The sequence below is a fragment of the Marmota marmota genome, unplaced genomic scaffold (assembly GCF_001458135.2).
Source record: "Marmota marmota marmota unplaced genomic scaffold, marMar, whole genome shotgun sequence".
NCBI classification, from domain to species: Eukaryota; Metazoa; Chordata; class Mammalia; order Rodentia; family Sciuridae; genus Marmota; species Marmota marmota.
The window spans coordinates 8,887,737-8,899,515 of NW_025999982.1; the positions used below are offsets into that span (position 1 = coordinate 8,887,737).

The window sequence follows — 11,779 nt, forward strand, 5'->3', positions numbered from 1 at the left end:
GCTGAAGCTTCAGCAGTACTTTTGGAGCCTCAGTAACAAATGTCATTGTTCATGTCTGTCTGCATCACATCAATTATCACTCAGACCCTAAACTGCATCCCGTGTCTCCTGTTCACCTTGAGTCATCTTGTAAATTCCTCTTTCGAATCTGAAAAAATACCTTTAGTTTCTAGCTCCTTTAGAGCAAAGATGATTCCCTGAACAAGTCTCCAGGATATTTTGGAGACTTAGGGAGTGATCAGGATGGTTTTTAGTACCACAAATACTATGTATAATTGCATATGTCAAATAAAGAATATATTCTTCATCAATAGAGAATGTTTTTAAAATAAAAAATGAATATGGACTGCCAGGAAGAACAGGGGGTAGTTATAAAATACAATAAAAAGAAGAAACAACCAAGTGAGAAAAGTACAGTGTGTCTTATCTTGTTAGTGATCCAGTGCTTGAGTTTCTTATGTGCATAAATGCATTCATTAAGTATTCTTATGCCTTGGACATAAGAACAATAAGAGACCACCTCCTCCTCATCCAGGTAAACACCTTTCTTGTAGTACAATGAAATTTAAGTGCAGGAATAAAATTCTCTGGGAGCTAAAGCAAGAAGCTTTAGGAAGAGATAGTTCATCATCCCCAGAGATATCAAAGAAGTCTTGACTCTAGATGACTTCTGTGCCGGGTAGAAAAAGAAAGGAGTTTGGCAGGTGGAGAAAGTGAGAAATGTCATTTTAGCCTGAGGAAGCATCTTAAACCAGTAGAAGATTTTGAGTCTTGCTGTTGGGGTGATGATAGAATCGACTACCTGGTTCTTGTCTTGTGCACTTCTTTTATTCACCATGGACAGTGGGTACAGCATATGAATGGTGAGAGCCCTCAATCCTGTCCTCAGGAAGCCAGGAGAATTTGGTTGGTATAGGAGACAGTCATGTTAACATGATCACTACTTTTCACGTTCTCTCTGAACCACTGAAAATTGTTTGTTTGTACATTAGCTTGAGCCTAATTATGCCTCATTGCTCCTTCTTTCTCCATCCACATATCTGTGACCTGTCATGTCAGTCAAGTAAATCTGCCCATTCTCTATTATACTCTCTTTTTAAGTAATCCATATTGCGCATGTTTTCCCATCTCTCATCTATGTAAGATCACTTCTCCCTTCACCTCTCCCTACTCCAAACACCATCGGTGCTCTAGCCATCTTGAAGTACTTAGTTTTTCATAACTACACCAGGCTTCCAAAGCCTGTGCCTTTTTCTACTGGAAAAAATGCTGTTTCTCTGTTTTGACAGTGTCTTCAACTTTCAAAGTCTGACTAATGTCCTCTCCCTTATGAATACTCTTTCTGTACGAGTTAGTACAGAAAGTTAATACACCTTCTATTTGCTTTATGAATGTGCTTTACTGATCTCTAATAAGAATATTTGTCTTGACATCATATAACTGTTTCTTCACCTCCCTTATTCCCAACCTTCTTCTTCCCCAGCCTGAACTTCTCCAGGACAAACATTTTAAACATCCAGCTAAGTGTGTGGCACTGTGCATACTTCTCAGTGCTTATTGAATGAATAATTTTATGCATGTGTGAATGATGAAAAAGTTACTCATTGAAAAAGTATATTCCGAAGATCAGTTTGCTTCAGAATTCTTCCACCAGCAGCCCTGACATTCTGATTATTCTGTTACTCTGACATTGCATTATTTGATTCAACTCTGTATTGCCATCTGTTGCTCTACTTTTCATTTTTTGGGTTTTATCTAAGGGCAGCATGGAATAGCAAAAATAACACTCATCTAGGGATCTGGAAATCTAGATTCTCATTCTGACTTTTGCTGTATAACTCTGGGAAAGTTAAATTAACCCCTTTAGTTTTTTCCTCTTTTCTCAAAGCCTATTAAAATATTTGCTTTGACTGTCATACAAGTTCGTTGTTAATTATATCTCAAAGGACCAGATGAGGCAATCAATTTGAAAGTACCTCAAAAAGCATATATAAATCATCTGACAGATAAAAGTGGTTTTTTAAAATCTTTTTACCAATAACAACACCCCAAATAAAACTCCTAAAAGAGGGAGACAATTCTGTAGGTTTTGTGGTTTTCTTATTAAGTTCTTCATATTCATCATGTGACGCAGATTGTCATAAGCCATTGACCTTTTTTCATTCTGAGCTCTAAAACTAGACTTCTAGATCTAGAGAGTGGCAGATCTTGTGCCTGAATTTGGAGGCTTATGACTATATATTTACTCAGTTGTTACTTTTCTGATCCCCAGGCTTGTTTCCATCAGTATCACCAATGGACCAGTATTCTGTGGTCTGGTTGGGGCAGTAGCAAGACATGAATATACAGGTAGAATAGATTGGATTATTAGCTCTATGACTTAAGGGATGAAGATGGAAGAGGTGGTCCAAAAATTTTCCACCCTTTACTTTATTTCTAACACAGTTATTGGCCCAAAAGTGAGCCTTGTGGCCAGAATGATAGCTGCTTATCCAGGCTTGGTATCCTGTGATGAGGTAACGTATTTAAGGTCCATGCTTCCTGCTTACAACTTTAAGAAACTGCCAGAGAAAATAATGAAAAACATCTCCAACCCCGGGAGGATGTATGAATATCTTGGCCATAGAAGATGTATGTGAGTATTATTGGTGAGAGTTTATTCTCATCTCTTACAGAATAGAGGCATGAGAATGGTAAATTTTCAGTTGTATGAAATTTAGTAATACTAGTACTTCCCTGTTGGAATAAGACACATAAAAGGAGGCTTTCTCATCTTGAGATTTTTAGCTTGTCTGTTTAGCTCTTAGCTACTTCTTTGGGGAATTTCTTTCTCTCCAACAGGAAGAAAATAGCAGTAAATCACTAATCTAGGTGTTCTTTGGGTGTGTGTGTGTGTGTGTGTGTGTGTGCATGTACTTCACAATTTACTTACCTCTCTGAGCCTGCAGATATCAATACTACTTTCCTTTTCTCACTCCATAACAATTTTTAGTTCTTAAAAACACTTTTGCACAGATCTCTGTACCTCTTCAGTTATTTGAAGTACTTGCTTAGGAAGACAAGAGTTCTTGATGCTATTTTTAATAAAACATTTCTCTTTGTTCTTTTTTGCAGAATGTTTGGGAAAAGACATTTGGCCAGAACAAGAAATGAAAATCGCCCTTTGTTAGGTGAGTTTTCTAATTAGATCATATTTGTTTCAGCTGTAGATGGCTAGACATGATTTTAAAAATAAAATGGAATGCAAACTAAATGATTTTAAGTTTATATTAAAAAATAGAGAGCAGCCTTCTTAGTGAATTTATATTTGTTTTGAAGAGGATCTGTCATTTCTTTTTCATGTTGAATGTTCAGATTTCAGGTCAAGTTCTACCACTTTGCTTGAGAAGTACCAACATTTAGTTAGAATCTTTGTAAGTTAGGGTTTTGCTACTGGGGTCTCTTCTGCCACCTGCATTATATAGTCCCTATTTTTATTTTAATCTACATTTATTAATCCATTATCTTTACCTAACAGTTTCAGACCCTGAAGACTAAATTGTTGTTATGGAAATTTTTATAACAAACTAAGAAAATAATAGTAGCCCCACATCCATATGGTGCCTGGTTGTTCTGAATGTTATTGCTTAGGCTCCACAACAAACCCTGAATCTATCCAGTTCCTCAGCACATACTTCTGTTTGTCTCAAGTTGATTTTCTAGACCTAGATATGAAATTCCATCAAAGAATGGGATTCTGGATTCTGCCAGGGATTCTGGGACAGGGAGGTGATAGAGCTTTTAAGAGAGCTAGCTTTGAAAATCAATTCAAATAGTCTCTATTATAAAGCACAGAGTGCTTCTTGTCTCTTTGCAGACAGGGAAAAGGAACTGGAGGCCTTCAGATCGGCACAGCAGTCATGTTTGCAACAGAAGAAGGGTCAGGCAGTTCTGTATGAAGGTGGAAAAGGCTATGGAAAAAGCCAGCTTTTAGCTGAAATAAACTTCTTGGCCCAGAAAAAAGGGCAAAGGTAAAGACACCTGCTTTCTGACTCAAAACCTACTTTTAGGGGGGCTTCTTTACCTTATTGGTACAACTACATGTCATTAGATTCAGCAACCTTGGACTGGTGGAATGAGTAATCTCTGTGTGGGTCTGGGGTCTCCCAGTGACCATGCTAATATTCACCAGGGTGTTGCCATTGAAACTGAAGGAAGCAGATTCCCAGCAGTGCTTCTATGTTATCCAGACCCTCATGTCCATCTTCTTTGAGATTGATACATGCCCAGCCTATTATCGGCAAGAGTGCCTGCACAGACAGCTCTATGGAATGGTGGATGAACCACTTCATTGCCTTTTTAATGACCTCTTCTTTGTGAAGGTAACAAAGACTCTGACTTTCTGAATTGGGTTACTGTTCTTCTTTGTGGATAGTCAGATCCACTGTTGTCTTCTAACATAATTAATACCCTTAGGACACATATATGTAGCTTAAGAACACATAGTCTTGGGAGGATTAAGATTTGGATTCACCAAAACCCAGGGTTTTTTTTGTTTGTTTGTTTGTTTGTTTTCTTTAGAGTGGATTCTAAGATTAACTCTGACACTTGCTAGTTATATGGTCTGGAGCAAATCACTTAGCCTCTCTGAGCCACAATTTTTTCATCTGTAAATGATTTACATACTTTATATGATTTTACATAAATTTTAAAGAAGATAGTGTATAAGAGATTGTATTATAAATTTTAAACAGCTACATGTGTTAAGGTGATCCTGATCCTAGGAATTGTATTCATGTCTTCTTAAGTCAGTTGTGATTTTTTTATTCCTTAAAGCTGCCTTCCTATTCCCTAGCCATGGAGTATATCCCTTGAGCCAGCATTTAAATCTCAAAATCTTCCAGTGGTCTAGGGTTTATGTGGTACCCAACAGCCAGCAAACTAAAGATACCCTGTTCATTCTCCATCACTTCTAACTTCTAATCTACCTCCAAAGAAAGTATTTGATATAAAGTAGAGAATACTAAAATCTATCCAGTTTCTCAGTATAGCCCTCTATTAAGTTTTGTCTGGGCTCTAACCTTTGTTCATATGGTCAAGCAGGAATCTCACTTTGGCTAACAGATCCATGGTAGCTTATGTGCCTTAACCTAGCACAGTAAAAAAATGTTAGGTGATATCCATTGCATCTCTTTCTGACAAGTTGCATGTAGAGATTCATCCTGGTATATTTGGTGTAACTTATATACTGGAGCTGCCCAAAGTAGCATTACTAAGTACAACCTGTCATTTATTCCTTAGTTACAGCCTTTAATAATTTTCTAGACTCTGGTATAGAAAAAAAGATGTAAGTATCTGTCTTTAACCCTCAATGAACTTTCAGTATTACACTTTGAGCTGTACATTAATATTGGATTGGACCTTGTCTCTCTATGCTCAATCTCACAGAAACCTACTCTTCATTAAAATAGAATTGTTTTCTGTTCCTTTGGAGAATATGCACATTTTTATTAGGTTGCCATTTTAAATGCTAATACATAATATTTCTTTTTGATCAGTTTCCATTGTCCTTCAAAGTTTCACACATGGATGACCTGGCCAGACAAAAAAAGGTTAAAGAGTGTTTTATTGAAGTGCTTCAGGAGGTGGGTACTTTTGCTACATACCATTTATTCTTAATATTTGGAGATGGTTTATGTTTAACCAGTTTGCATCATACATTGTTTTAGGCTTTTCTTGGCCTTCCATTTGTTGATATCTTCAGTGTTTGTGTCTATCTGCAAACATGTATTCATTCCACAGCATGGCATGGCACACAAAAGAGTTTTGGCTCTTTCTTGGTCCTGTTTCTTAATGAAATTTTAGTAATTTGATGTAAAACAATGATTTACAGTGCAGGTGAATAGCTATTTTACCTATTATTTATTAAAAGCACAGATACACAGACTCTACCTCAGAATTACAGAATCAAAAATCTATATGAAGAGAAAATGATGTGACCATTCTGGAAAGCAATCTAAAAGTAACAATTCAAATTTTAATAGCATGTATCCTCTAAATCTAGGAACTCCCAAGGAACATGTCCATTGTGTTTATTTGTGGAGGCCAGAGAGGTACTGGCATGAACACATGGATGAACACAGTGAAGTAAATGTTAAAGTTAGAACTAAGGGAATAAGATGAAAACTTAACAATGTGGAGTGATATAAAAACAATTCTGAGGGCTGAGGTTGTGGCTCAATGGTAGAGTGCTTGCCTAGCATTTGTGAGACACAGGGTTTGATTCTCAGCACTGTGTATAAATAAATAAATTAAATAAAGGTCCATCAACAACTAATAATAATATTTTAAAAAAAATAGTCTGAAGCCAGAGGATGTAGCTCAGTGGTAGAAGGCTTGCATAGCACGTGCAAGACCCGAGGTTCAATCTCAAGCACCGCAAAAATAAAAACAGTCCTGAATAAAAAAAGAGGAAAAATAATGAGATCTGTAATACAGTAGTATTTATATAAAAATAATGTATTTGGCAAAACAACAATGCATATTTTGAAAGAACAAAATGCAAACAAAAATCTATAGGATAAACACATTAGAGTAATCACCTGACACCATGGGAAGCAGAGGAAGCAGAGCGGGAGTGGGGATAAAAATGGATACAATTTTTTCAGAGTGTTCAGTGAGTGGGGCCTGGTAATGAGAGTGTTGACAAGCACTGCCAGGAGATTCTAATGTGCAGCCGGGTTTGAAAGTTGCCATTTTAAAATGTTATAAATTCTCATACAGAATAAAGTCTTTGTCAAAATGAAATATTTGAAAGCTTCAAGTTTGAGTTAGAGAATATTTCGATACTTATTTTTAGTTAGAGCATTTTCTTGTTCACTTATTTTATCCATACATTTTTTATTTAGGAATTAGATATGTAGGTTATATTTTATATTTAGAAAGTAAAATGTTACCTGGACTTAAAATACATTTTACTCTGAAAATTCCATCCTGTTTGATATTTTGTTTAAATTGTTGATGGAAAATTTGCAGTAGATCTTTATTTCTAATCAGAGGTTGTTATTGTTTCTTTGCTGTTATTTCCAGGCAGTGAGGGAAACACCACTGATTTTCCTCATTGACGAGGCCCAGTATATGGATGCAGCTTCCTGGGAGTTTTTGGGAACATTGCTTTCCAGTGTGCCCATCATCATGGTGATGACGTTGACCCCTCCTGTCACCCTGTGTGGCTGGGCCCAGCACTTCCTACAGAGTCCTCAGGCTATCCTTGTGCCCATTTCAAAGTTGGCAGCAACCTTGCTGTTGAGAATGGCATGTTGGGAACTAGGGGTGGTGAGCATCCCCCAAGAGCTGCAGATGTGAGTGGCTAGGATCAGCTGGACACTTCATTAAGGGAGGAGCCAGTGCCATAATATAAAAGAGAAGGCTCAGGGCTCAACAGAGTTGGGGGAGAGAGTGGCATTAGTAAGCATGATGAAGCCCAAGATGAGATTTCAGTCTCCTTGTAAACTATGAAGGGGCTACTTCCCCGGCTGCCCATTCAAGTTTTAACAAGACAGTTAGGACTTGGATGGCTTGCTTATAGTGACAGTTTCTGCAAAGCCTTTTAGCAAGGAGATGTTAGCTCCTTTTAACATCAGTAGAAGCAAAATAGTTAAGAAAAAAAAAAGTTACTGCCAAAATATATTTCAAAGCCAATCAGAAATTGTTTTTCTTGCTGGGAATGGTGGTGCACACCTGTAACCCCAGCAACTCGGGAGGCTGAGGCAGGAGGATTACAAGTTCAAAGTCAGCCTCAGCAACTTAGCAAGGCTCTGAGCAACTTAGTGAGACCCTGTCTCTGAATAAAATATTTTTAAAAGGCTGGGGATGTGGCTCAGTGATTAAGCGCCCCTGAGTTAAAACCGCAGTGCCCCCCCCCAAAAAAAAAACAACCCAAGAAATTGTTTTTTCCCTACATTTCTCCCTGCGGCTGCTTCCCTCTGTTAGTGTATATACATCAAGATCTGACTTTAACAAAAGAAGATTCCTCAGTATGAAGTACCCTTAATATTTGGCTCCCCTCAAGTGGTTATCTTTAGTCAACAATCACCTACTTACTTTCTGCAGCTACCTTCTGCACAGGTGCTTTGGAAACCCCCTGTATTGTGAGATCCTATGCCAGGACCTTCTCTCTAAGGACATATTGCTTTTTCATGACCTAAAAAAGGAGGAGGAAGAGAACAGCAAGTGGGAAACCCTGTCAGGTAAGTTTAGCCTTGCAACCACTGACATTTGATCTCCATCATGGCATTACCTAGTCTTTATGAAGCTTGTGGTCATTCCCTGTTGACATTGTGGGCCAGATTAAGCCCAGCTAAGTACAGTGTACAAATACTATGCAACTAGGGTGAAAACACTAAATCGCTGCCTCAGATAACTTAATTCAGTCAACCAATCTGCAATAGTTTTATTTTGAGTAGCCTAGGAGATCAGGTAGGAAATAGGGTTTTTAACGATGAGAGTCCAGAACAGAGAATTGTATATTAATGATGAGGAGGACTTGAGGATTTGGATGGGGGATGGGAGAAGGAAGGAGGATGGGCTAGGAGGAAAGGGTAGAATTACATGTATATCCAGAAAGGCATCCTAGAGCTGTGATATCATAGAAACAGGGCTAGTATAAAGTAAGCAGGAATAATGAACAGTGATGAAATATAATATGGTACAAAGGATGCTATTAGTTTATAAGAGAAAATTAAAGAACAAGCAGGATGGGTTGGTATGAAGCATGTTAAACCATAGGGTTGGGCTGGGGATATGGCTCAAGCGGTAGCGCACTTGCCTGACATGCGTGCGGCCCGGGTTCAATCCCCAGCATCACCTACAAACAAAGATGTTGTGTCTGCCGAAAACTAAAAAATAAATATTAAAAAAAAAATTCTCTCTCTCTCTCTCTCTCTCTCTCAAAAAAAAAAAAAAACGTGTTTTCCATTCATCTTCATCCTGAAGTCTCTTGACTTAATCTTGCATTTCTGTGCCTTTAAAGCTACAGTCACTGAGCTTGGTGTTTTCCTCAGTCATGGTCCTTTTTTTTGCTCCTACAGCCAATGCTATAAAATCCACAATGTATAGTATTTCTCCTGCCAGCTCCAAAGAAGATCAGGAACTTTATGTCTGCACAGTCAAAGATGATGTAAACTTGGATACAGTGCTTCTCCCACCACTGTTAAAAGGCAAGTTCTTTGAATACCACCAGTGAACCAATTACAGGTGTCACTGCAATTAGTAATTGGGTGAGTGAATGAGTACAAGTCTCTCATTATCATTCTGGTTTCATTTTATTCTAAACAGGAAACTTGTCTTCCAGAAATAAGTTCTAGCATGGCCTGCAGAGCCTTTTGAAGACATGAATAATGTTTACTTAAATGGCCTTTTGCTTTCTTTTGATGATCTGGAAACTTTTTCAGTTTATTAATAAAAATTAGGTCCTGAGTTTCCCTTTGTGAAAATTCCTCTGCCAAAGGAGGCAATAAGCAAGGGAGATGATGTTGCTGAGATTTAAGAAAATCTATGATGCTGATAATGTTGTGTATATAGCAAGAGTTTAATAAAAAAGAATGCAAAGTATGTTTATTTTGACCGATAAGGAACAAAGAATTTGGCAGGCATAGTTGGAGAGGAGATGTTCTTTGAGATTAATTATGGCTTTTTTGTCTTTAACTTTTTTATTAATTTTTATTTATATGTGACAGCAGAGTGCATTACAATTCTTATTACATATACAGAACAATTTTTCATAAGTCTGATTGTGTACAAAGTATATTCATACCAATTCATGTCTTCATATACTTACTTTAGATATTCATGTCCATCACATTCTACCATCATTTCTAACCCCATGTCCCCTCTCTTCCTCTCCCACCCCTCTGCCCTATCTAGAGTTCATCTATTCCTCCCATGCTCCCCCTCCCCACCCCACTATGAATCAGCTTCCTTATATCATAGAACACATTCGGCATTTGGTTTTTTGGGATTGGCTAACTTCACTTAGTCTTATCTTTTCTAACTCTATCCATTTACCTGAAAATGCCATGATTTTATTCTCTTATGTTTTGTTTTTCAAATGTTCTATTCAAGTGTTTGGTGGGGGAGATACTATATTAAGCCCTCTTAAGGAATATTATGATAAATATAGTTCAAGTAAAATATCATCTTGTTGAGAAAATAAGACATGTACATGAAACCACCATAAAGACATGCTAGTCAATTGCTGGGACTCTGGAATTAGAAAAATGAGGACACTTTTGGCCCCTCCACTTATTCGCTGGAGGCCTTTGATAAGTTAGCTGTAGTCTTCTCATCAGTCAAGTGAGGATAACAATAGACCCTACGTCATGGGTTCTGTTGAGGATTTAGCAAAATAAATAATGTCACATAATATTCTGTTAATGTATGACACCATAGTTCTTCGTCCTGGAGATTTGGGGTTCAACTAGACAGTTTTTGCTCTAACCATGACAGGCCAAACTTGGCATTGGCTCTAGTTAGAAGTAAATGCAGCATGCTGGCAGGACAGTGGCAGGTGGTTTTCTTCAGTGGGAGTCCTTACAACAATTTACCTGGCAACCCAGGGACTATTCTCTGGAGCCTCAAGGAATAATAGTCCCAGTATCGGGAATGAGACCCATGAAGCATGGATTCTTAGAAACAACAAGTCCCAGATAAGGACTTGGCCCTGCAAGGATCATGATCTATTACAAGAATTATTACACTCAAGGAAGCCCCAAACTGTATCTCACAATCAGCTCATTCACATTTCCCCGGTCCAAATTCAGAGGTCATTCTTAGCAAAAGCCATGTTGCCTGGTAATACTGCTCACGTTCTAATTTTATTGGGATCCCAAGAAACAGCTAGAAAATTAACCCAAAGTCAACATTGTCAGGGAAGGAAAAGAGGTTGTAAACTTGCAAGCTAAAATGAATAGGTCAGCAAAGCCTTGGTCTAAAAGAAAGGCCAAAGCTAGATTGTGAAAGATCTCACTGAGTTTTAAAGGTATTTGAGAGGGAGACTGACTTGATCATATTGTGTTTTTAAGATATCTGATTTTACCACTAGTTAATAATATGTTGTTGGGATGAGAATAAAAAGAAATTGGAGATGTGCAAAACAGGATTTATAGTGATCCAGGTGAAAATGGCTTGCTAGTCATTTAAAATTGTTTAGTATGAAATATATCCAAGAGACATTTAGAAAGAGGATGGATGGATGACCAGTAGGTTGTGAGGGAAAGAACAAAGTTTAGGATGATTTCAAGTTTTTGAACTTGATGAAATCCTTGGAGTTTATTAAGATCTTTACAGTTATTAGAGATCTAGGACCAGGAAATCTGCCTTGAAAGTTTAATTTAGAATAAGGATCTTGGGCTGGGGATGTGGCTCAAGTGGTAGCACGCTTGCCTGGCATGCACGGGCACTGGGTTCAATCCTCAGCACCACTTAAAAATAAAATAAAGATGTTGTGTCCACTGAAAAACTAAAAAATAAATTTAAAAAAATTCTCTCTCTCTCTCTCTCTCTCTCTCTCTCTCTCTCTCTAAAAAATAAATAAATAAAAAATAAGGATCTAAGTACTAATAGGTCATGAAGTTGGAAAGGATTAGTGTAGCCGAGTGATCCAGAGCACAGTTTTGGTCTACCAGCAAAGGGTTTTGGTGATCTTAGGAGAACAGTTTCAGTAGTGTGGTAGAGACCTAGTTGTTGGTTGAACAATTAATGGGAAACAAGAACTTGGAGACAGAACTCTTTCAAGAGGTTT

At 37.7% G+C, this 11,779-nt stretch overlaps 1 protein-coding gene across 1 annotated transcript; it reads left to right on the plus strand.

Annotated features, from left to right (window-relative positions):
- Positions 1–202: 202 nt before the first annotated feature.
- LOC125617510 (adenylate cyclase type 10-like) lies at positions 203–9,223 on the plus strand. The gene is made up of 9 exons (XM_048805723.1): positions 203–2,349; positions 2,446–2,635; positions 3,115–3,170; positions 3,857–4,010; positions 4,172–4,361; positions 5,538–5,624; positions 7,069–7,340; positions 8,092–8,228; positions 9,069–9,223. The coding sequence occupies exons 2-9, from the start codon at positions 2,478–2,480 to the stop codon at positions 9,221–9,223; spliced, it is 1,209 nt and encodes a 402-aa protein (XP_048661680.1). The 5' UTR covers positions 203–2,349; positions 2,446–2,477.
- Positions 9,224–11,779: the final 2,556 nt, after the last annotated feature.